The 25,246-nt window shown below is 52.8% G+C and overlaps 1 protein-coding gene across 19 annotated transcripts in view; it reads left to right on the plus strand.

Annotated features, from left to right (window-relative positions):
• TBC1D9B (TBC1 domain family member 9B) overlaps window positions 1-23,793 on the plus strand; it is a 40,273-nt gene extending 16,480 nt beyond the window's left edge. Inside the window, exons 6-24 of one of the 19 annotated variants that reach the window (XM_081497611.1) lie at window positions 273-480; window positions 2,523-2,735; window positions 8,887-9,048; window positions 9,331-9,481; window positions 9,931-10,145; window positions 11,322-11,439; window positions 12,374-12,659; window positions 14,385-14,514; window positions 14,632-14,730; window positions 15,305-15,373; window positions 16,335-16,575; window positions 16,980-17,228; window positions 18,618-18,689; window positions 18,965-19,015; window positions 20,501-20,560; window positions 21,352-21,458; window positions 22,514-22,630; window positions 23,054-23,143; window positions 23,260-23,793. In XM_081497611.1, the coding sequence (XP_081353737.1) occupies window positions 273-480; window positions 2,523-2,735; window positions 8,887-9,048; window positions 9,331-9,481; window positions 9,931-10,145; window positions 11,322-11,439; window positions 12,374-12,659; window positions 14,385-14,514; window positions 14,632-14,730; window positions 15,305-15,373; window positions 16,335-16,575; window positions 16,980-17,228; window positions 18,618-18,689; window positions 18,965-19,015; window positions 20,501-20,560; window positions 21,352-21,458; window positions 22,514-22,630; window positions 23,054-23,143; window positions 23,260-23,316 (2,695 nt within the window). In that variant the 3' untranslated portion in view covers window positions 23,317-23,793. Of the gene's footprint in view, window positions 1-272; window positions 481-2,522; window positions 2,736-8,886; window positions 9,049-9,330; window positions 9,482-9,930; window positions 10,146-11,321; window positions 11,440-12,373; window positions 12,660-14,384; window positions 14,515-14,631; window positions 14,731-15,304; window positions 15,374-16,334; window positions 16,576-16,979; window positions 17,229-18,617; window positions 18,722-18,964; window positions 19,016-20,470; window positions 20,561-21,351; window positions 21,459-22,513 lie in introns of all 19 variants that reach the window. The other 18 variants (XM_081497612.1, XM_081497615.1, XM_081497616.1 and 15 more) reach the window with 18 other exon arrangements.
• Window positions 23,794-25,246: the final 1,453 nt, after the last annotated feature.

The following is a 25,246-nucleotide window of genomic DNA, read 5'->3' on the forward strand; positions in this document are numbered from 1 at the left end:
GTCTTCCCAGTAAGAAGCAGCAGGGTGGGCATGGGCATCTTCTGGGCACACTAGCTGTGCTGTTTGTTGACGGCGCCTCTGCTGACTATACGAATGTCCACATTTTCCTACTTGATCATTCAGTGTACGTGTTTTATTGAACTCTGAGATCCCTGGGCACAACTTGCTCCCAGGAGGACCCCCACGAACCTGAATCCAGTGTGGGAGCTGAGGTCATAAGGCCCCCTCGTGAGTGTATCAGCCCTAACTCTTGCCCCCTTTCCTACCACCAGAGACCTGGATGCTCGAGCCAAGAACGAGTGCTACCGTGCCACGTTCCGGCTGCCCAGGGACGAGCGGCTGGACGGCCACACGAGCTGTACCCTGTGGACCCCGTTCAACAAGCTGCACATCCCCGGCCAGATGTTTATCTCCAGCAACTACATCTGCTTCGCCAGCAAGGAGGAGGATGCTTGCCACCTTATCATACCCCTGCGGGAGGTGAGCCCTACATCCTCGCCAGTTCTCCCCTGACCTGCCAGGGCATCTGGCCAGGTCCCCAGCCTGGGAAGCCCCTCAGGATTTGGTGACATGAGTACCGAGGGCACATAGTTCAGCACCTCCCTGAGCACCTGTCCTCCACCAGGCCCTATGGGGTGTAGGGTGCGCCAGATGCCCGCTCAAGGGTCAACCTCACCTGGTGGGAAGATAGGGTAGGCTTTGGCCTGCCAGCAGAGCTCACACTGGCACAAGGAAACCTCGAAAAGGACCCACTGGGTCAGAGCCCAGCGGCCTCCTGCGGGTGAATGTCCCTTAGTCCTGCCTTCTTGGGTCTTCCAGTTGGACTTTGGCATATCACTGCTTTGGCTGGGCCTGGAGGACACGGACCATGCGCCACCTCCATCCTGTCACTCTCAGAGGCCCCCTCACTGATCCCCTCCTGACACCTTCCTTGGCTGGGGCTCAGGCTCCAGAAGAGTCATCGGAAGTCAGCTCTTAACGTTTCAGGAGGAAGGTCAGCTCTCACCTGTAGGCTAGTTCTTACCTGTCACAGGTATTTTTCTCCCTGGTTTCTTGGGCTTCCACAGTGACTCTCGTGGAAACAAGGCCATTTGTCCGGTGCTGCAGTGAAGGGTGTAGATAGTGAGGAAGAGCACCCCCCTCCCACCACCCAATCAGGAGGCCCAGACCCTGAGGTCAAGGGTAGATCCCAACAAGGCATATTGGCTGTTTAATTACTGAAGCACAGTGAGATTCTGAAGTTATAACCTAAATCACGGTAGTTTGATTCTGTTTAAAACAGAACGGTGGGACCTCCCTGGCCTTTGTACAAAGCCCTGAAGTTGTGGGTATAGTCGCGAATAGGTGTGAGGTACTGTGCTGCCTCAGTTTCCCCAAGGGAAGTCAGAGGCAAAGACTTAAAGGAGCCACAGGTCCAGGCTGAGGGGCCCAGGGTGGCCCTGGGTCCCACACTCCTTTTGACACTAGGCCTGTGGGTGCATGCTGCCTGCTGTACTGACCTGACCCTGAGGTCTTGGGGCTGGCCACAGAGCCATCTTAAGCCCAGCTCCACTTCTCCTGAGGGGTCCTGACATTTCTGACAGCAGAGAGCTCTGGCTAAACCAGGAAGCTCTTGGAATGTGGCTCCACAGCTGGTCAGGATGGAGGCCCCTACCCAGCCCTGACCTCAGCGTCCCATCCAGGGGGCTTCCCAGGGGCTCCTCACTCAGAGCCAGCCACACGCATGCGTCCACTGTGCTAAGTCACTTTAGTCGTGTCCAACTCTGTGAGACCCCATGGACTGTAGCCTCCCAGGTTCCTCTGTCCATGGCATTCTCCAGGCAAGAATTCTGGAGTGGGTTGCCATGCCTTCCTCCAGGGGATCTTCCCAACCCAGGAACTAAACCCATATCTCTTAGTCTCCTGCAGTGGGAGGTGGGATCTATACCACTAGCACCACCTGGGGCCTGTGAGCCAAAGCTACTGACCTGCCCATGAGAGAAGCTACCACAGTGAAAAGCCCGCACTCTGCAGCGAGAGAGTAGCCCTGCTCGGCACAGCTAGAGGAAGTCTGTGAGCAGCAGCAAAGACTCAGCACAGCCAAAACTTAGATAATTTTTTTAAAACATAACTGGGCCCATGACACACATCAGGAAGTGTTGAGGGAGTGAGTGCTCAGGAGGGGAATGACTGCTCGCTTTGCCTTAGGACAGGGGAAGGACTGTCAGCCTTGAGGGAGCTGATCAGGGAGCAGCTGGGCTCAGGCTTTACATTCTGCGTCATCCCCCTTAGGGTGGTCTTCCAAGGCTGACACCCTCACACTCATCAGCAGTTGAGAAGACAGGGCTCAGACATGCATGGGACGCACACAGCCGCAAGTGGCAGAGTCAGAATATGAAGCACCCAGGCCTGCAGAGCCGTGCCTCCCCTCCCCACTCCATGCCCAGAAGGCAGCCTGAGCCCACTGTGCTCTCACCTTCACAAAACCACGTGGCTTTATATCCCAAGATGCAGACCCCCGGATGCTGTTTCTGGCTTCTTAGGTGACCATTGTTGAAAAGGCCGACTGCTCCAGCGTCCTGCCCAGCCCTCTGTCTATTAGCACTAAGAGCAAAATGACCTTTCTGTTCGCCAACCTGAAAGACCGTGATTTCTTGGTTGAGAGGATCTCTGACTTCCTCCAGAAGATGCCATCCAAGCCGTCAGGTAGCAGCCGAGCAGAGAGGAAAGCCAGCGTTGTGGACGCAGCCCCAGAGGTGAGAGGGCCCCCCAGAGCAGTGGGTGGGGTCAGAGGCAGGAGGAGAGCCCAGGTACCTGCCTGGGGCCTTGGGTGGAGAGGGCCCCCCCTTGGTGCCTGCTGGAAAACCTCACCCAGCCCCAGTCTCAGCGGTCCTGGCCACGCACACAGGGCCCAGGGTCTCAGACCTCTCTGTACCCCAAGACTCCCTCAAGTCTTACTCCACATGAGAAGCCGTCTCTGCCTGGACCAGCCACCTTCATCGCTGTCCCTCATGGACTTCTCCTACACTGACAGCCACACTGTCGAGGCCTGCCAGCTTGGGTTTATTTACCTGGCATTTCTCCCTTCAGTCTTTCTTACAGGGTTACCTTTCACTGCAGTCTCCTTACTATACCAACAGTATTACTAATTCTTTAGTATCAAATACTTGTGTTTACGGGCTTCCCTGGTGGCTCAGCTGGTAAAGAATCCGCCTGCAATATGGGAGACCTGGGTTCGAATCCTCGGTTGGAAAGATCCCCTGGAGAAGGGAATGGCTACCCGCTCAAGTATTCTGGCCTGGAGAATTCCATGGACTGTGTAGTCCATGGGGGTCACAAAGAGTCGGACATGACTGAGTGACTTTCACACTTGTGTTTACATTTCCCCAGATGCACGTGTACTTTTTACAGTTTGAACAGATTTGAATTGAGGTACACATAGATCATATATTTGTTACAGTTGATTGCTATAATCTCTTTACAGGTTTCTGCTCCCACCTCTTTTTCCCTCTCCCTCCCTCTGTTTTCTTGCAGTATTTTATTGAAGAAATTGGTCATGACGTTCGCTGATTGCCTCCCCTGCAAGGGTTCTTTTGTGCCCTATTTCTTGTAACCTGGTGGTTGAGTGGTGAGATCCAGCTTGACTTTTGGTTTCATTGTTTATGCTGGTGCGAGGTGGGGAGCAGGCCCTTGTAGGCAGGATTGAGGCACTGTGTACTTCCACCAGGAGGTGTACAATACCTGGTTATTTGCTGTTACCGGTCATTGACAAGTATTGCCTAAATAATTCATTAGGTAACGCATTAGGATTGCAAATGGGAGCACTCTTAATTCTATCATTGCTTCTGTTCATTAGCTGGAATACTTTTGTAAAGAGAAACTGACCCTCATCAGTTATTTGGTCACCCCGAGGCACAGTTCATATAGAAAAGGCAGAATAAATCCTTTATTTTTTTAATTCACCAGTTGTTAAAATGACAAGTTGGTTTTCTAGTATCCTCCAAATGTGCCCAATTCAGTTTTTGTGTTTACTTTTTAGTATAATTATGAACTTACATATTTAAGCAACTTGATTTGTTTCAGCTCAGGACAGTTTTTATCCTCATTCTGTCTATGACCAGATGACAGTTATTCAGGTGGCATGAGTCTTTTTGACATTACCTTGTTTGATCACTTCCTTCCTTCTTGATATAGCAAGATGTATGTGCTGTTATCAATCTAGATTTGTGAAAACACTAGAAGAGTCCATATAAAAATCCACCTGTCTGGCTGCTCCAGGAAAATCAGGAGCTCTGGCATTGCAGGGCCTACATTCCCACTAGGTAGCAATGGAGCCATAAATTTTCCACCCCTGTAATCAATGCTCAGTAAACTGTTAAGTAGGTAAAGAATGGATGGGAAGGGAACGGGCAGAATCAGTGCATGCTGGAGACTTTAAGAAAGTTCCTTAGAGGAGGTTGGGCTTGATCTGTGATTTCAAGAAATAGTGAGATTGGTCTGGTGAAAAGGGATGTGAGCAGGAATGTTGAGCTGCCTTTTCAAGGCCCAGTGCCACAGAGGACAGGACCTGAGCAGCCAGACTAAGCTTGGCCCCACTGCCCCTTCTGAGTACCTGCCCTTCGTCCAGCCAACACATTTTATTGCATTCCTGATAGGTGTCAGATACTCTTCTAGGCACTAGAAATAGAGCTGATTAGACAAAATTCATGCCCTTTTAGAGCTTATATTCTAGTGAGAAGGACAAGTGAGTAAGGAAATAAACGTTAACTATGTCAGGTGTCAGTAAGGGCCATGGAAAAAATAAAACAGGATAAAAGGGTCAGGGTTGCCAGGAGACAGGAGGAGTCTATCAGGTGGCACTTGGAAGAAGTAAGGGACCAGCCATGAAGTATCTGGGGAAAGGGTATTTGAGGCAGAGGGAATAGTAGGTGCTAAGTCTTGGAGGCAGGGTTGAGCTCGGCACAGGCCACTGGGAGGAGTGGAGACAGGGCTTGGGCCGTGAGGTGAGAGAGGGGGTGCAAAGCCAGAGTGCACAGCCCGTAGGCCTTGGTAAGCACTTAGCCTTGACTCTGAGTGAAGTGGGAGCCAGCGGAGAGTTTGGACTGGAGAAGGGACATGGTCTGTGTATGTTGTAATAGAGCTGTTCTGGCTGCATGTTGAGAATGGAATAGAGGTGCAGCTGTCAGTACGGCTACTGAGCACTTGAAAGGCAACCAGCCCATACTGAAATGTTCTCTAAGCATAAACTACACACCAGAGATAGAAGATGCAGAAAAAAAAGAGGAGAGTCCAATAGAGAGAGAGAGAAAATGGTCAACAGATGTGATAAAAAACTGAAGCAAAGAAGATCCAATTTATGTGTGACATAGCTCCCTTAAAAAGGAAAAGAAAGCCACAGAACAACAGCTGATAGAAACTGCAATTCAAGACAAGTCTTCTGAATATAAAAGAAAACTTAAACCTGCCTGGTAGAAAAGCATCTTGTACATCTGGAAAATCAGTACGAAATAGTATGTAATGTGTACACACTGAGATGTAATCTGGTAAAACTATGGGACTCTAAAGATTAAAAAATTCTTCTGGACAACCAGTTGAGAAACACCAAGTCATTTATGAAGGAATGAAAATCAGAGAGGCATCAGACATTTTCGTAACAACATTTTATACCAATAGAGCAACATTTTTAAAATATACAGTAAAAAATGTTGTGGTCCCAGGATTTTCTGTCTGGGAAACTGACACTCGGGCATCAAGACCACAAGCCATCATGAACATGCAGGAAATCAGGGAAGCCATCAGGTTTTGATGAGTCTAACAGTGAACAATCTCAGACAACCAAGAAACAACCAGAGAGGCTTTGACAGGTGGCCTGGTGGGAGCACTGAGTGTGTATATGAGGCTGTAGATACAAGACAAGGAAAAGGTGACAAGACACGTGTAACTTTATATGCTCTGACAACACAGAGTTCAATGAAAACATGACATCAGAAAGTATGGAAAGAATAAGCTCATTGACTGCCTTTTTAAGTAAGAACAAAAGTCTGTCACTCTAAATTATACGTCGGCAGGGAAAAGGATGGAGCAGGTTAAAACAGAGCTACTGGCCAATTTCATATTGTCCCTAGGAGGCAGTCCAGTGTCTAAAAAGAGGGGATCCAGGGTATTAGATAAAGACATCATTAGGATGAAGGTAATTGTTAGAACATAAACGTACACTTTCTGACACTTTCTCAAGAAAAAAAAAGTAGAGGAAGAGGGAAAGATACAGTGAATTTAGGCAACTCTTTCCAGAAACTTTGTAGAAAGGCCAGCTGAGAATCGCAGGGGTGCCTTCAGGGACTGACTTTGTAATCTGAGTGTGATGTATATGCTCTAAAGTACATGGATCCTAAGGGCACAGCTTGGTACACTTTCACAAAGTGGACCCAACGTGTGAGCGCCACCCGGTGAAGAACGGGCAGGGCTTGTAGGGACTCCAGCATGATTTCTGTACTGATGGTAATGAGTCCAGTGGAGAGGGAGTATCTTCTACGCATACCGGAAGAAGTTCCTAGAAGCCAGAGCGGTGGGATCTTGGGCTCAAGTGGAGGGAGAGTTGGGCCTGGCATGCACAGCCTCAGATGCGGGAGGGTGGGCCAGTGGGAGTGACCGTGGATGGCCATCGAATTGCTCATGCTTCTGCTTGCTCAGAGAAATAGCTGGCTGTAGAAGTGAGGAAGGCAGGTGGTTTGCGAGGTTGGCGCTGGAAGAATGGGTAAGACAGTTACTGAGGGGAAGGAGAGAGAGACTGGATTAGGAAAACACAGGATTCCCAGGCGTGGGCTTGGGCTCACCATCACCCCAGGAACCTGTCTGTCATGAGGATGGTTATCGCCGAGGTCACATCCTTGAGTCAGTCTCCTTTCCAGCACTGAGATTTTTGATTCTCTGCAGTGCTCTGTGGCCTGAAAGTCCATCTGTGTCCTTGTCTCTGCTGGGATCCTTGGGCCAGGAGCAGAAATCTCTGCATCAGGATGCTCTCAGTCTAGGGTCTTGCCCCTGGATTCAGACAGTTTGTCTTGAAAATGTATTTGTAGTTGATCTAAAGTCCATTTTGAAAACACCAGCCATGGGCAGAGGGACAGACCATGGATGTGAGAGAAAGAATGAAAGCCACTCAGTCGTGTCCGACTGTTTGCGACCCCATGGGTACAGTCCATGGGATTCTAAACCAGAGTACTGGAGTGGGCAGCCTTTCCCTTCCCAAGGGATCTTCCTATGGATGTGAACCTCGCAGAATTTTCTCTTGTTTCCCTTTTTGTTAAAAACAGTTCTACTGAGGTAAGCTTGATGTACATATTGAAAGAGTACAGTTTGATGAGTTTAGAATATGTTCCCTGTGAAGCGGTTACAGCTGTGGTTCTTGTGTAGGGAGCATCCAGTACCCCTGCTGCATACCAGATAGACCACGGCCAGGGGTGGGGGGTCAGAGCCAATGAGCACAAGGGTGGAAACCCAGCTCTGACCAAGCAGGCAGAGCTCACTGGCCACACGCTCAGCTGCCTGTCAGCAGCACTGGGCTCTCTCTGCTGGATGTGGCTTTCAGCCAGGAGGTTGTCATCCCCAGTTGTGTGTGAGCCCAGGATGGCGGCGCCGCCCTCTGCATCCTCCTTGGCTATCCTGACATTCCCCACAAAGTGACCGACATGGTGCCCCCAAGCCCAGGGGGCGGGAAATACTAATTAGCTTGTGGCCACCAGCCCAGGCTTCAGTGGATTCCACAAAGTGTGGGGCCATGAGTAGAGAGAGATGTACTATGTCCCCCCAAAAATGGGGAGCCTCTGCTGGCAGAAGAAGTAGATTCAGGGGAGCCAGTGACCAGTGTCCATCCAAGAGCGGTGTTGTTCCTGTTGGTGGGCGCCCAGGGAGGGAGCTGAGGGGAGAGCAGAAAGTGTGGACTCTGCTCTGGCCTACCTGACCCTGGGCCCTGGAGCAAGCTCCCCACACAGACCGTGTGCTCACCTTGCAGTCAGGGGCCTGCAGGTAGAACCCAGGCCACAAGCAGGGGACAGATGTCTGTTGTTATCTACACTGTACTTGAAGGGTCCTAAGAACTTAGTCTGTAGCCCTGCTGGGTGGGGGCTGGGGGCCGCAATTCTAGAAAGCCAGGGAAGAACCCTGAATATCAGGGCTTCCTTCTAGACCTTTGTCCCTGGTGCCCCTCTTTTTTTCTCCCAGCCCCAAATGCCCCCCCTGTATATTCCCACAACCCCCCAGGATCCGTTTCTCTTGCTGTTTGGCCGGATTCCCCCTGGGGAAGGGCCTACAGCCCTACCAGGGACCTGTTGCCAGTTAGAGATGGCCACAGGCAGGGACTCCCCCCACACACAGCTGGTTCTAGGTCTGTGTCTTTCATCTCCACCTCCTGGAGCCCCAGCAGCCTTGTTGGAAGCGTGGCAGACTGCTTAGGAGAGCCCGGTGTCCTGGAAGGGACCCTGGGGCTCTTTCCCGACACGTCCCACCCGAGCCAGTCGCTGTGGCCAGGGGCCAGGGGCCACGTGGGGCTTGGGGTCCGAGGACAGCTGTCTCCAGGGTCGGCAGGGTCTGCACCCTTGAGACTGGAGCAGGAGCGGGTGCTCCCCAGGGAGCACCCGTGAGTGTTGCCCATCAGGCCCTTGTAGAGGACAGAGTTCAGCAGAACTCTTCTTGGGGCTTCTTCTCTCCTGGCCCTGAGCTCACAGAGAGGGTCTGATGGGATGGGCCCCAGAGCCTGGCCCTGGTGCCGGAGGACAGTGCAGGTGTATGTTCGGCCAGAGAGGAGGCAGGGCTGGGCCGCCTCATGACCTCCTGCTCTCCCAGCATGCTGCCCTGCGGGCCATGGGGCAGCTCCCTCGCTCACTGCCTTCCCTCCTGTGTTCTGTTCCCCAGCCTTCCCCAGCTCCTCAGGAGGTGTCAGAACAGCCTGCCAGCCCGACCTCACCCCTCGGGGGCCTCCAAGGGGACCGTGCACAGGAGGCGCCAACCACCTCCCAGGGCCTGCTCAAACTCTTCCAGCGAAATATGCCCATGGAGGACCTGGGCGCCAAGGGGGTAAGCCCAGTCGGGGCGCTCCACCACCGTGCAGGCCCGGCCGGGGCGGGGGGTCGTCTGCGGCCCTCAGGTGACCCTGCGCAGTGCCCGGGGGACACCCTGCCTGACCTGTGCAGCGGTGCTCATTGTGGGCTTCCGACCGCCCACGGAGGCCCATGGGCTGCCTGAGGGCAGTGCCATGCACAGCACCAACCCCCGGCCCTCAGAGGAGAGGTGGTGTGCCTGGCACCTGGCCCCAGCACCTGGGTCCCCCCACAGACCCCCTGTTTGCTGCTCTCCCAGGCCAAGGAGAAGATGAAAGAGGAGTCGTGGAACATCCACTTCTTTGAGTTTGGGCGTGGCATGTGCATGTACCGCACGGCAAGAACGCGGGAGCTGGTGCTGAAGGGCATCCCCGAGAGCCTCCGCGGGGAGCTGTGGCTCCTCTTCTCTGGTGAGCTGCCCTGCCTCGCAGCCCCACGGCCCCAGCCTCCACGCAGGAGCTCCGCTGGTCCCAGCCGGCCTTTGAGTTGGCAGGCAGGGACTGCCACCTTTAGGGGATAGGAATGGGGCTCTCGGCCGTAATGAGGTGTGTGTGTGCCAGGAGGGGCACGCCTTCCCACCTGCCTTGGGAGTGGATCCGGCCTCCTGACACCTTTCCACAGGCAGGCTCTGACAACATTCACACCCTTGGCCTCCTGAATGGTTTCAGGGGGGCAAGTCAGCCATTTGAAACGTGGTTGGGTGACTCTTCTCAGGCGCAGTCGTGAGGGAAGCTCTGCCTGGCACCCAAGGGCCCCTGCCCTGCTGCAGTGCATTGACGTCTCCACCCTGCCCGGTCACTGCCCTCAAAGTCCCAGGTGGGGAGGAGGAGGGAGCCAGCTGTCAGCTGTGTGTCCACAGGGGCCTGGAATGAGATGGTGACTCACCCCGGCTACTATGCCGAGCTGGTGGAGAAGTCCACAGGGAGATACAGCCTGGCCACAGAGGAGATCGAGCGAGACCTCCATCGCTCGATGCCCGAGCACCCTGCCTTCCAGAATGAGCTCGGGATTGCTGCCCTCCGCCGGGTGCTGACCGCCTATGCTTTCCGAAACCCCACCATCGGCTACTGCCAGGTACAGGGGCTTAGCAGGGTCCAGCTACACATGGTCCTGGGCCTGAGTGATGGCCTCACACACTTGCAACTGTGCCTTGGCCCCCTAGGAAGATCCTGATCCCATAAAAAGATGAAATTAGAAACAGTGTTTATCTCTCACCTCATCCTCATGCTATCTCTTCAGCTGTCTTCTGTGTGCTTCTGGTCTGGGTCCTGAAGGTGTTTGATTGTTTCACGTGTATGTGTATGTTATACACATAACATAACACTTACCATCTTAATCATCTGAAGTGTACAGTTCAGTGGCACTAGGTATATCGTACAACCGTCACCTCTCTTCATCTCCAAAATTCTTTTTCATCTTGCAGACTGGAAATTGTACCCGTTAAGCAACTCCCCTGGTTATCCCTGGAAGCCACCATTATCCTTTCTGACTCTTGATTTTGAGTGTTTAAGTACTTCATATAAGCATCATACAGCATTGTCTTTTTGTGGCTAGCTTATTTCATTGGCATAATGTTCTCAAGCTTCATCTATGTTCTAGCATGTGGCAGAATCACCTTCCTTTTTAAGGCTAAAGACTCCCCTTGTATGTGTAGACTGTTTCTCCTTTCATTGTCTGTGGCCACTTGGCTTGCTTCCACCTGTTGGCTATTTAGTGAATAGCACTGCTGTGAGCATAGGTGTACAATATCTGTTCCAAACCCTGCTTTCAGGTCCTTGGAGCATATACCCAGAAGTGGAATTGCTCGCTTATGTATTTAATTTTTTGAGGATTTGTCATAGTGTTTTCCATCGGAGCTGCACCATCTTTATTTCTTACCCACAGTGCACAAGAGTTCTAGTTGCTCCCCACCTTCACCAGCACCTGTTATTTTTTTTTTATAGTAGCCGTCCTAATGGTATGAAGTGGCATCTCAATGCAGTTTTTTTTTAAGTTGGAGGATAATTCTTTACAATGTTGTGTTGCTCTCTGCCACACAACATAAATCAGTCATAATTACATATATGTATTCCTTCCCTCTTGAGCCTCCCTGCCCCCTCCCATCCCATCCCCTAGGCCGTCACAGAGCACCAAGCTGAGCTCCCTGTGTTATACAGCAGCTTCTCATAGGCTTGCTGGTAGAGCCAGGCTACACAGGCTGGTTGGAAAGGGCAGCTCTGTGAGACCCCCTCACTCTCTCTGTGCCCACAGGCCATGAACATTGTCACCTCGGTGCTCCTGCTCTATGGCAGTGAAGAGGAGGCCTTCTGGCTGCTGGTGGCCCTCTGCGAGCGCATGCTGCCTGACTACTACAACACCAGGGTGGTGGGTGAGTGCCCACGGCTGGCAGCTCCCTGTGGGGGTGGCAGGCCTTCCTCAGCACACAGCCCGCAGCCGGGCTCCTGGAGGCCTTCTCAGCGCACAGCCCACAGCCGGGCTCCTGGAGGCCTTCCTCAGTACACAACCCACAGCCAGGCTCCTGGAGGCCTTCTCAGCACACAGCCCACAGCCGGGCTCCTGGAGGCCTTGTAGCCTCGCCACAGGCAGTCATGTCTCCCACTCCATAGGTTAGAAAGCTGTAAAATACTCACACAGCTAGAAGGTGGAAGGCCAGACACAGACCCCAACCATCCCTCCCAGACTTTATGCGGATTCCTCAGGAGTTGCTGGAAGTGAGAGAAGAAGTTAGCTTGGGACCTACATTCACATCCAGCTAACTCTCGTTAAACGTTTTTATTGTAGAAAATTTCCCAAATCATAACTTGAGTGTATAGTATATACCCCCATGTTGACTGTTATGAAGGGTAGAATCTGTGAACTTGTAAATATACTTAATTACATATATAATTAAGTCTCTCATTCTAAAATATCCTTCCTGTACTGTTTTAGTGGGTTTCCACTCTTGGGGTCCTTCAGAATTGCATCTGTTCACCAGCTTCAGGTCAAGACACACATAAACTACTGAGGTCATGGTTTAGTTCTGACATCCTAGAGAGAAATTAGTATTTCCCAAAAAGAAAATCCAACTAAGTGGAAGAAATCTTTTCACACAATGGTTTGGAAGCAGTAGAAAGGAAACGTACAGGATTTTTTTCCTCTCTTCCTTTCTCCACCCCACCTTCCCTCTTCCACCCCTCAGTTGTAAGCAGAGCTGGCCAGGGACCAGGTTGGCTTCTTGGACCTCAGACCCCAGGGTCCCCCATGAGGGCCTGCCTGAGCCAGAATGTGAGCTCACTATTCAGACGCCTTTGTCCTCTCCCTAGGGGCCCTGGTAGATCAAGGCATCTTCGAAGAGCTCACAAGAGACTTCCTGCCCCAGCTCTCCAAAAAGATGCAGGACCTGGGGGTGATTTCCAGCATCTCTCTCTCCTGGTTCCTGACCCTCTTCCTCAGTGTCATGCCCTTTGAGAGCGCTGTGGTCATCGTTGACTGCTTCTTCTATGAGGGCATCAAGGTGATCCTGCAGGTGGCCTTGGCCATCCTGGATGCCAACATGGAGCAGCTGCTGGGCTGTGGCGACGAAGGCGAGGCCATGACCGTCCTGGGCAGGTAACCACACCAGCCTCCCTCCTCTTGTTGGGGAGCCGGCCAGTGCTCCCCTGGACCGCAGGACCAGCCTGTCCCCAGCCCTGGGTGCTCCTCAGTCAGCATCCTGGGACTGTACCTACCACGTGCTCAGCCTGGGGTAGACCTGGGGACACTCCAGAGGCAGGAAAGGGGCTCCTTTCTGGGAGAAGACAGAACAGCGCTGGAGCAGTCATTCCTTGGGAGAAGCAGTGGTTAGAGGGTGAAACGGTGGTGGACCAGGGCACACTGGACTTGGGGGGGGGCTTGCTGGGCGGGAGGCAGGGGGAACTAGGCAGAGCCTCCCATCTCCAGCAAAGGCTGGGCGTCTGCTATTGCCACAGAGCAGTCTTGGTGTGCCTTCCCTGGCTCAGGAGCATCAGTTTCTCCAGGTCACCTAGACGGGGAGCCTGTGCTGGGCCTGCTGTAACTGCTGAATGAGCCGATCTCCAGCTAGGCCCACCTGAGGCCCAGGTCATCCTGGCTGCTGCCTCCTCCCTCAGGCCCCACATCCCATCCTCACAGACTCTCTCTGGGATCCAGCCCCTTCCCTCAACCCCCACAGCCTCAGGGCAGGCCCTTGACATCCCTGCCTGGGGCCCTGTGCCCACATCAGAACAGTTGGCTCTGTACCAGTTTCACTCACCAGCATCCCACAGGGCTCTTCCTAATCAGAATCTGACTCTGTTCCTCCCCTGGGACGTGGGGATTCCCTGTGGCCCTGGTGGTTTTCTGGACAAAGGACCTAAGTCCCCGGCCTGACCTTCAAGCCCTTTATATGCAGGTGCTCTTCTCAGGGGCATCCCTCTGGCCCAGGCCCTGAGCTCTATATAGTCCTCCCAGCCCAAATGCATATATTTACTCAGCCTGGAGCGCTCCCAACCCCCCAGGACCGCCGGGGACACTGTCACCTGCGTGCTGAGCCAGCCCAGGTGCTGACTGGGAACCTGCAAGGGTCCCAGGCTGGCAGAGCTGTGGCTTCTCTGCTATGGGCCATGCTGACTCTTTGTCGTGAGCCCGGAAGACAGTCAGCCCATGGCCGTCTCCTACACCAGGCAGAGACGGGGCCCTTCCTCCAGAGCAGGGCCTGAGCAGGATCAGGGCTGGGGCCAGTGGGTGTGGGGGACCCACCACTTTCTCCCAGCTGAGTGTCAGGCCCAGCCAGTGTCCGGAAGAGTGTGAGGTCCTGGCCAGACTGGTCCCACTGGAGTCAGGCCCTGCCCCGAGGCTGTGCTCCTCGGCAAGGCTCCTCCCTCACCGTCCTCCTGGAACACTCCTTTGGTCTCTGATTCTTCCTGGCCAGGGCAGGGAGTCCTCACATCCCCAGGGACCCACCAGATGGAGGGAGTGTGTCATCCCTCCAACTGGGACAAAATTTTCTCCTGGTGTAGTAGGGTCTGGAGTCATAAAGCATCCCCACTCGTGGGACCCTGGTGGCCAGCCTAGCTTTCTCAGAAATAAGTGCTCGAGCCTTTTACGGGGGAGGCCTTCTCCCACTGCCTCCGGGGGGCACCCCTGATTTGCCAGGGCACCCGCCAGGGCATGCCTCTCCCTGCATGACTCATCTTTTGCCCTCCTGGAGGATGCCTGGCCCTCAGCATGCTCACTTGTTTAGAGTCTAGGCAGATTAAGTCTCCACATCATTCGGCTGTGGGTAAGACATCCTGTCACCTATGGGGGATCTAGACTTCTGTCCTTCAATCCTTACAGATACCTGGATAATGTGGTGAATAAGCAGAGTGTCTCTCCTCCTATCCCACACCTCCATGCCCTGCTGACCAGTGGAGATGACCCTCCTGAAGAGGTGGACATCTTTGACCTCCTGAAGGTGTCATATGAGGTCAGCACTCACCAGGGCTATTTGGCCAGACCGCTCCATTGGGCTATGTGGGTGCAGTTGGCCATGGTGGGTGGCTGTCCTCTGCTCTGATCTCACTGAATCACCTCTGACTGGTAGAAATTCAGCAGCCTGAGGGCGGAGGACATTGAACAGATGCGGTTTAAACAGAGGCTTAAAGTGATCCAGTCTTTGGAGGATACAGCCAAGAGGAGCGTGGTATGGATAGACCTGGGCTCTCACAGCCCCTGGGTGCGAGCTGGAGCTGGGGTTGGGATGGGGACTAAGTGGACCGCGCCTGCCGAGCCGCCCCAGACTGCCCTGAGAAGTGGGGTGTGGGGCCCCCAGCACTGTCCTGTGTGGGACTAGAACGCAGAAGGGAAGGTGCAGATTTGGGGATGTGGAGAGAGGGCTGGTCACTATTTTCCATTGCGGATTGGTCACAAGGAAGCCTCTCTTTTGCCTTGATGCCTGAAGGCCAAGCACGAGCCCACTCTGGACTGAGCCCTCCAGGCTGGCTTTAACCCCTGCCCCTGGGTAGTGACAGCCCCTCAGGAAGAAATCACTAGGAAGTTCTAAGTTATGTTCCAAAGAGCTTTTCCAGGGCCTTTCTAGGAATCCAGATGGCAGTTTCTAGATCACCACCCTCACCCCATGTCCTGGACTTGGTGTTCAGAACGAAAAGGCCCCCTAGCTGGCAACACCAAAAGGGCAGTTGGTGCCACATGAGGATGCTCTCAGAGAGCAAGACCTTGAGAATTCATTAATACATCTTGCGTCTCTTTCCTTCTAGGTCCGAGCTATACCTGGGGACATTGGTTTCTCAATTGAAGAACTGGAGGACCTTTACATGGTGTTTAAGGTGATAGCCAAGAGCAAGGGAGGACCAGTATCCTATCCTAGTCCCCTAAAGTCATCCTCTGTGCAGCAGCCTCCTGCCAGGAGAGATGTAAAACATTTAAAAACATCCTCAGATGCAGTTATTACAACGTTCACATGGTAGAATTTAATCCTTTCCAGAGTTTAGGCAAGATACTCTTTCAAGTGGCTGAAAATTTGCTGAAGTCAGCTTATACAAGAGGGAAAGCATTGGCTCATGAAACTGAAAAGTCTAGGAATGTACAGCTTCAGACATGGCCAGATCTAGGTGTTCCAACATCCTGTCAAGCTCCCCTATCTCAGATACCATCTGGACTGCTCTTCCTACAGAGCGGCAGGACTGGGGTCATCCTTGCAGTAACCCCATGAAAAGAGAATTTTTCCTTCCAGGTGTTTTTAAGAAAAAGCCTAGGGTTGATTGTTGGAGTGACTCAGTTAGGTGCTGTGGCTACAGGAAGCTGTTTGCTGCTGACCCCAGGCTGGGCCGCATGCACACCCCATGGCCTGAGTTGGGGACAAGAGGGGCTCTCCAAGAAAAGTTCAGGTGCTGGTAACAGAAGAACGGGGAAATGTGTGAAGAACAAGTAGAAACAGCCATGTCTGCACCCTTTCTGCTCTCATCGTCAGGTCCCATCTGCCCTTCCAGCTGCCTGGGGTTCAGCCCCCTAGGGAACCACCCTGGTACGGCCTTCGGGTCCAAGTCTTCCTGCCAGTGGCCCACTGTGCCTGGTGGTCCTAGGACCCTGTCTTGACTCCCACGGCTCTAAACAAGGGAGCTGATGGTACCAGTGCTGGAGGCTCTGTGAGATGCTGTGTCTAGCCCAGTGCTCACTACACAGGATGCTGCAGACTTGGATGAAAGAGGAGGGTGAACATACCAATCAGCCTCGTGACCCTAAGCGGCCAGGGGGCCAGGCTGTCTCACCAGGCTGTGTCCCCTGCAGGCCAAGCACCTAGCAAGCCAGTACTGGGGGAGCAGCCACCCTACAGCCGTGCGTCGGGACCCCAGCCTGCCCTACCTGGAGCAGTACCGCATTGACACCAACCAGTTCCGGGAACTCTTTGCCAGCCTGACGCCCTGGGCCTGTGGTTCCCACACACCTGTGCTGGCAGGGCGGATGTTTCGGCTCCTGGATGAAAATAAGGACTCGCTGATCAACTTCAAGGAGTTTGTGACAGGGATGAGTGAGTGGCCTGCAGGGACTCGTCCCTACCCTTGCCCTTTCTGAGGAAACTTGCAGGTACCAATCCCAGCCAGCCTTCCCACCATAGCAAGCCTAGAGCAGCCTAGAGCCCTTAACCCTTGATAAAGGAGGTGCAGTTTTCCCACTGGAGATACGTGATGTTCCAACGGGAGCTTTCCCCTCCCCTTCCCTCCCTCAGTTTGCTGCTGGAGTCTGGGTCTGCAGGCCCCAGAGAAGGAAAAAGCCTGAGGCCTGGTGCTCACCCCCGGGGGCTCTCTAGGGAGAGAGTCAGGCGGTGAGGAGGGTCCCACTAGAACCCACTGGGAGGAGGATTTGAATGTGCACTGGCCACGGGACTTGCGTGCCCTCCTGCCAGCACGCCTTCTTGCTGGCCTTCCTCCACAGGTGGGATGTACCACGGGGACCTGACAGAGAAGCTCAAGGTTCTCTACAAGCTGCACTTGCCTCCAGGTGAGCGCCGCCTCTCCCGCTCCCCAGCAAGGGCTCTTCAGAGTCCAGAGCTGGAGCGGCAGCCTTCCAAGGCACAGGCCTCCGTGGGTTGCTGGGCCTCGTGGCAGCTGGGCTCCCAGCACAGTGGCGACTCCCTCATCCTGACAGAGTGCAGAGGAGCCAGCGGATGGGGGCTGAAGCCAGGTCAGTCTCCATCTGAGAGCAGGGCTGTGCCCTGTGTGGCCTGGAGGGGGTATGTGGGCGTCTCAGGGCTCCACCCACGGGCACAGGCCCAGACGCAGCACCAGGCCTCTCCATGAGACCCCCTGTGAGGGAGTGGCCACAGGAGTGGACACTCAGGTTTGAGTCTTTTCAGTTCATTGGCTTATCCTTAAATCTGTCAAGGGCTCCTGTCTGTCGCCAGAGGGGCAGCCTGGGGGCACTGCCGAGGCCCAGGGGAGGCTGAGGAGCCTGTGTGGCTGCTCTCCTCTGCCTTCTCTCACAGTGCGAGGCCTGCTGGGACACGGACAGCGGGTACTCTGTGTCAGCCTAGCTCACCAGAAATGGCCACTCAGAATCCTCCATGGGCCAGGGGTGGGCTTCTGTATTTTCACAGAGGGAGCTGAGACTGGGGCAGGTGAAAGTTGTAGCCCCGGGGGTTCTGCTCTGGGATAGAGCTGTCCTGGGTTCCTGCTGTTGTCCGTGACCCTGCCTCCCAGGGAGTCAGTAGCTGCCTCAGAGTTGGCCGGAGCAATTCTTCATCCCAGAGACCTGACTGACCCGGGCAGGGCCCAGACCGTAGTCTCGAAGCTCTCTACAGGGCTCTCTGCATCCAGAGGTGCAGAGCCCTGCTCCTGGCACTCGTAGCTCAGGCATTCGTACCTGGGGCTGTTCTTTCCCTGCTGCAGGAGGCAACAGTGGTCTTGGGTGCACCTCCTTGGGAAGATTGGCACAAGCGCTTCTCATTCTGCTGAGAGAGGCTTGAGCTGGGCAGACACCACTGGGTCAAGAGCCTATGGATGAGGGCATGTGGGGCCGGCCCTGCCACTCCCAAACCATCTCTGCCCACCTTGCTTCATCCGGGGCCCCAGTGACGGCCCATACCTGCCACCTCCCCACAAGCCATGCCCCGTTAAACTTCCCTCATGCCCTTCCCCCTCCATACAGTGGGGAGAACTGAACCAGGGACAGAGACTATCGCAGAGTGAGAGAACCAGTGTGTACTGGTGTGGGACAATGCCCAAGGGTGTGAAGTGAGAATGGGTTGTCTGTGCCTGGCTGGCCCCTGCGCACGTGCCTGCAGGAGCTTGGAACATCCCGAAAGGATCCTCTGGGCCACACCATCATGGAGTGGGAAAAAGGATGGCCGTTCAGCCAACTCCTCCGACTGGATGTATACTGCATTTTCAAACACAATGTACAGGTTAACTGGAAGCCGTCACCAGCTATTAACCACTGTGACTGCACACCGTGCTGGTGGGGACACTCAACAGGGGTGGAGGGAGGGACTTTGTCCAGGGCTTGGGGAGCTTTCCTCTGGTGAGAGTCAGGTTGTTCCCTCCTGCCCTCACTCTCCTTTCTCTCCAAACACAGCCCTGAGCCCAGAGGAGGCTGAGTCAGCCCTGGAAGCAGCCCATTATTTCACCGAGGACAGCTCCTCAGAAGGTGAGCGCTCCCTACCACTGGCCTCAGGCCCTGTGCCAAGCAATGGTGCTGAGGGGCTGGGCGGGTGGCCTGCAGCCCTCCCCGGGTGTAGGGGCTGTGCTGCATGGGAGCCGCAGAACAAGGGCCAGGAGAAGCTGCTCTCGGGGGCCAGCGGGAGCTGCTCTCCGGGGCCAGGGCCCCAGGGGTATTCTCACTCCTGTTTCTCTTGTCTCTGCCTTCCTGGACCCTGGCTCCTCCTTCCCTCTGCCTGTGCTCCTCCTCACTGTCCCTTCCAGCATCTCCTCTGGCCTCCGATCTGGATCTTTTCCTGCCCTGGAAGGTTCAAGGTCAGTGCCTGGGGGGCAAGGGTGCCCCCTTTGCACTTGGCTTCCTCAGGGCCTTGGGCTTTGTCTTCTGAACACTCCCCTGCATGGTCAAGAGGCCTGGAAGCTCTTGGTCCCAGAGATGCCTCCTGTGTGACTAAGTTCTGAGTAGCCAGCCGCAGACCTGGGTGGAGGGGCAGCTGCTGTTCTTGTCATAGGGGCAGCAAGTGGTGACACAAGGCATCGTGGTGTTGCACAGGTACCAGGGTACCACCCCCCGGCCACATGGAAAAACTATTCTGTCATCATGGTCATAGGAAAAACACAAAATACTATTGTTGCAAAACTGTCATTGTGATGACACAGATGAGTGGAAGTAGAAGAGAGTGGTGGAGACTTTCCTTGGAAACAGTTTTATGTTCCATACAACTTTTTAGTTGAGGAAAAATGTGTATGTTGAGTGCCTATTAGAAGTCCGCCCTGCACTGCATTTAAAGCCCACAGGGAGTACTGGGCTCAGGGAGGTGGGATATTCTGGGCCTGGGATTGGGCAGTCGAGCTGGCAGTGTGTGATGCACCCAGAAAACCAACCAAACACCACCCTTTCATTGCTCACAGGCGATAGGTAATAACACAGCAAGGACAACACACATGCAAAAGGGAAACTAAAAGATACTATCAAGATACCCAAAGCAATCCTACTGACAGTGTCAAAGGCTTACTTGACTGTGAAGCTTGAGGACTTTGATTTCAATTATACAAACTAAAAAAACAGATGTCTCTTCTGTCGTACTTGGAACCTAAGCAAATAGGCTTGTCCTAGGCACCTGAGGAGAGACCACGGACTAGGGGTACAGAGCCCTGTCCTCGGAGCTCACGTAACCTCCAGGCAGCGGTCCATTCCCTGATGAAAACCCTGAGCCCAGAGGGCTGCACTCTTCCCTGCCACCAGAGAGCTGTCAAGGGTCGTTTGGAGCTGGCACCTGCCTTTCCACCTGAAGTTCCTCCCAGCCACACTCCCTCAGGGAGCAGATCTGGGAGAGCTGGGCAGCCTGTTCTCCCCAAGTTCTTGGTGTGTACATATATGTCACTTTAAGAAATACAGCGCTGAGCACAGGACTCAGGAACATAAAATTCTTCATCAGCTGGCATGGCAGTTACAGGTTGAATTGGTAACTCAGACTCCCCTGAGTTTGACCTTTATCGGCAGAAAGTATAGAAATTGTTGGTCTCAGAATTTTTGCCTGTAACATGCATCATCGTTCATTTAAGAACTGTGTGGTATGACTCGTATTCTTTGGAAAGAGAAGATGTGAGGGTTCAGTGGCTCTCTGGTTTAATGTAACCAGGTGGAGTGAGTCAGCCCTGTGTGGGGCAGAGAGGAAGCGACCTGCAGGACCTTCTGGCCCAGGGTCCAGGGCCAGGTTCACTTCCACAGGAAAGCACAGACTAGACCTTAGTGGTTTGGAGTCATAACAGAAGAATGTTCTTGTTCTTTTTGTTGTTCAGAAGTATTACAGCAGGAGGAACGAGAGGAAGCTGGAAATGACATCCAAGATAAAAGAAGAGGTATATATATATATAGGCCAACATCTGCTGATGCTGGTAGAGGTCCTAGGATGGGTGGGATCTGGTCACCATCACTGCACAATAGCCCCTGTACCTTATGGCAGACGCATGCGTGATAGAGCTCTCCCTGAGGTAAAGGCCCTGCCCATCAGCCACCAGCTCTCACTCATCTGTCCCAGGCCTGAGTTCCTTGTGGCCACGTGCACCCCCAGCCATCACTGCCTCCCTCTGGGGGTACCCATGGCTCTCTCCATGCCACCCTCTCTCCAGCCTCCACGTGGTCCCATCACCATCTTGGGGAGGACATAGCGGGGCCACCCTCATCAGCTTAGCTCAAACCTACTTCACAGCTCCGGGGAGACCCTTGAGTGCTCTTGCAGGGGTTCCCAACCTCAGGATCTAACGCCTGATGATCTGAGGTGGAGCTGATGTAATAATAGAAATAAAGTGCACAATGAATGTAATGCACTGGAATCATCCTGAAACCATCCCGCTCCCAAACCCCCAGTCTCTAGAAAAGTTGTTTTCCACAAAACTGGGCCCTGGTGCCAAAAAGGTTGGGGACCACTGTGTGTTTTCCCCATCACTACCTCACGAAATACCAGGTGTTTTGTAATAGGGCCCAGGTAATGTCATGCCAGATAATCTTTCAGTTCAGTTCAGTCACTCAGTCGTGTCCGACTCTTTGCGACCCCATGAATCCTTAAACCCCTTTATTTCCCTCTACCAGCCCCCAGCCTTCTTTCTCTCATTTGACAGATGGAGATTAATCTTTTTCTTCCAACCCACAGAGGAGAAGGGAACTAGCCCTCCTGACTACCGGCACTACCTTAGAATGTGGGCCAAGGAGAAAGAGGTTCAAAAGGAGACGATTAAGGATCTTCCCAAGATGAACCAGGTAGGCCCAGGAGAACCCTCAACAGACGTTTCTGGAAAATTCTGACCAAGTCTGGACCCTCCTACCCCCCCTGGAATGTAGGGATTCTCCTGCCTACCTTTAGAACAACTAGTCAAGTGGCAGTCAGGGACTGCCTAGGAAGACAAGGGGTTGGTTGTTTCAGGGCCTTGTCCAGAACACTCCCTTGGTGATGACTTGCTTTGATCAGCATCCGTGAACCAGAGAAGCGCTGGGGAAGGTCAGCCTCAATAGGCAGAAACGCACACTGCCGTTTATGAGCCGGAGTCACGGCACTTGTCCCTCCGGCCTGGCTCAGAGCCACGCACACAGGTGCACTGGTCCCACCGCCCGATAGTCACGTGCGGGTCTCTAGGTCAGGACTGCGGCCTCTTGCCAAGGGTCTTGACAGCCAGGACCACAGACGTCTAACCAAAAGCCGCTGCTGAGCTGCAGCCTGATCATGGCCTGCTCTGCCCAGAGGGGCCCCTTGCAATCTGGGTGCTCTTTCATCCACAAGCCTGAAGAATGGGATGCCCTGTGGAGGGAAGTTTCCTCCCATTCTCAGGCCAAGAGGCCTAAATGTGGTTTCAGGATCTGAACTTGACCTCTTCATCCCTCTCAACTAACCCAGGCTGCCTTACCTTGTCATCACTCTCTGAAGAGCTTTGTTAAGGAGAGTAGAGTTAAAGATCTAATTAAAGATCTAAAACGCTCAAACTGATTCTAAAACACACTGAAGTCCTTGTAGCTACTGGGTTTGAAAAGTTATGATAGACATAGGTCTGTCTCTGCTAACAGAGCAGACATAGAGAGACTCCAAATGTCTCTACATGTGCTGAAAGAAAGACAGCTGGAAAAGAAAGCCCTTCCCCTCTGTACCTCAGTGTCCTAATCTGTGAAATGGATATGTCAAGGCACAGGTGTATGAAGATAACTAACAAGACAACACCCTCACACCAGTCAGAATGGCCAGCATTGTGAGACTGACTGATAGGAGGTAGTCTGACCCATCTTTTATCATCTCCCTGTCCCCTTTCTGTTTTTCTCCTCAAAAGGAGCAATTCATTGAGCTGTGCAAGACACTTTACAACATGTTCAGCGAAGACCCCATGGAGCAGGACTTGTACCATGCTATTGCCACGGTGGCCAGCCTGTTACTCCGCATTGGGGAGGTGGGGAAGAGGTTTTCTGCATGGCCAGGCAGAAAGCCCAGGGACGGTGCCCCCGATGAGGATGAGCCACCAGCCCCAGGCCCACCTCACGACGCAGCCTGGGAACTTCAGCCACCAGCTGCAGGGGACCCCCGAGCCAAAGCAGGCGGAGACACCCACCTGGGGACAACCCCACAGGAGGGCCAGGCGGTGGGCGAGGGGGGCGGCGGCGAGGGGCGGGGCTCTCCCTCCCAGCCCCTGTCTGACGACGAAGCCAAAGACGACATGTCCATGTCCTCCTACTCTGTGGTCAGCACTGGCTCCCTGCAGTGCGAGGACCTGGCTGACGACACAGTGCTGGTGGGCGGGGAGGCTCGCAGCCCTGTGGGCACCACCCACTGTGGGGGTGCCGTTGACACAGACTGGTGCATCTCATTCGAGCAGATCCTGGCCTCCATCCTAACAGAGTCTGTGCTGGTGAACTTCTTTGAGAAGAGGGTAGACATTGGACTGAAGATCAAGGACCACAGGAAGGTAGAGAGACAGTTCAGCACCTCCAGTGACCATGAGCAGTCTGTGGTTTTGGGCTGAGGGCTCCAAGGCCTGGGGACTGGCCTCTCTTCCCTCCTTCCCTTTGTTTTCTCCTTAAGGACACATCCCTCCAGTTCTCCCCAGAAGAATTGAGTTGTAAATGGAAAGAAGGCTGAACAGTCACAGTTGGGGCCAAGGCAGGGGGTGCCCAGCCCCTCATTCTGCCTTGGGCCTCCTGGCCCCTGCACAGGAGGGCTCTGTGATCTGCCCCTGCTCGCCCTGCACTGTGGCCAGGCCACACCCTGTCCTCCTCCTCCCCTGCAGCTGCATGCTCTGGGGGCTTTCCTGCCCCTGGGCACCAGGTAGGGAGGTGGCGTGCCTATTGGGCACCAACGTGGTGAGAGCTTCGAGATGCCTTCCAGGAGCCCCGAGCCTGCTTCTGGTTGAGGACATGGGCAGAAAGCATCTACTGCATCAGGGTGGGTTACCTCCTGCACAGATGTTCCTCTCAATTCTTTCAGCTCGTCATCCTCACCTTTAACCTTAAAAACATATCCCTCGGGTCCTGATATATCTCCTTGTATTCATTTCAGTTGGCTAAAAAGAATCACACTATGCGCAATGCCTTAATAAATCCCTGAAAGAATGAAAAACCACACTGTGTAGAGAATTAATGTGACCCTCAACCACTGCTTCGGCCTCCTGGCTTCTCCCCAGGCCGTACTCCAGAAGCTCCCAACACTTAGTCTCTCACAGGAAGTGAGGTTTCAAGACCCCAGGCAGGATGCTGACGCAGACTGGGCAGGGCCTGTGCAGAGCTGCACCCACAAAGAAAACCTGCTCTGCAGGGGTCAACAGCCTGGGTCTAGGGGTAGGAGGTGTGTACTCAGGCCTGGCTGCAGTAAGCCTTTGGGTTTAGGAAGCAGAATGTAGGGGCATGGGCAACAGGCTGAGCCATGAAGACCCCTGATTATCATCTCCAGCATTTACCCCCAACACAGAGTCACCACTCATTTTTACTAAAAGAACATCTCTGTGGCTCTTGTTTGGTTTTTTAATTGAATAGCCTTATTGAGGCAAAACTTACATACCGTAAAATTCAGTTGTTTCAAGCTACAATTCAGTGATTTTAGTAAACTGAGAGTTGTCCAGCCATCGCCACAATTCAACTTTAGAATATTTCCATCACCCCAGAAAGACCCCTTCTGCCCATGTGCTGCCAACCCCTGTATCCCCCCTCCCTCCACAGCTCCAGGTTCTAATCTATTTTATAGCTCTTTAGATTTTATAGATATTTTTTAAAATAAAAGCCTCCATGATTTTACCTTGTGCACAACTGCTGAGTCACTTTTCAATAAATACAGCAAAACAACATCAAGGAATCGTAACAACTTTTCTTTCTTAACAAGTCAGTAGTGTAATTTCCTTTCTAGTATTTACACAAGCTGACTACATGCTTTGTCATAAATTAATTTCAAAGGATTTACTGCCAGAAAGACTATAATGAAATTATAGTTCTTGGCCATAATGAAACTAAGGATATACATAAGAACTCCATGAAACTGGCAGTTTAAAAATTAAATTGATTATAATCAATTAGAAAGATTTAAATAATTTGGAATATAAATGTTTTATATGTAAGTAAATGTTTTATATGTCTCAGAAGTATAAATCTGAGAGTATACCGAAGAAAGTAAACAATATAAAAGAGGACATTAGCCTTTTTATGTGATAAGTGTATAAAAATATACAATATACTTTCATCTGTTAATCATTTAACCTGGCATAATAGTCAAAATGTTTAATAACAAGAATACTTCCTGCATTAATGGTGGATTCTTTACCAACTGAGCTATCAGGGAGGCCCAATAACAAGAACAGTAACACTAAACAATATGTGGATAATAAAAATAAAGTTTTAAATATATTTGGATTCTGTAAGTAAACTGTAAATTTTAAAACTCCTTACCAAGTGATCTGTTGTACCAAACTATTCATCAAGTCATTCTTATAATTTCCAAGAAAAAAATATGCATATGAATTTTAAAGGATTACATGTTTGTTGCAGAAAAAGGGAAAAATACAGAACAGTAGAAAAACAATTTT

Source organism: Giraffa tippelskirchi, chromosome 6, assembly GCF_054371585.1.
Source record: "Giraffa tippelskirchi isolate mGirTip1 chromosome 6, T2T-mGirTip1v1.2.pri, whole genome shotgun sequence".
Taxonomy (NCBI): domain Eukaryota; kingdom Metazoa; phylum Chordata; class Mammalia; order Artiodactyla; family Giraffidae; genus Giraffa; species Giraffa tippelskirchi.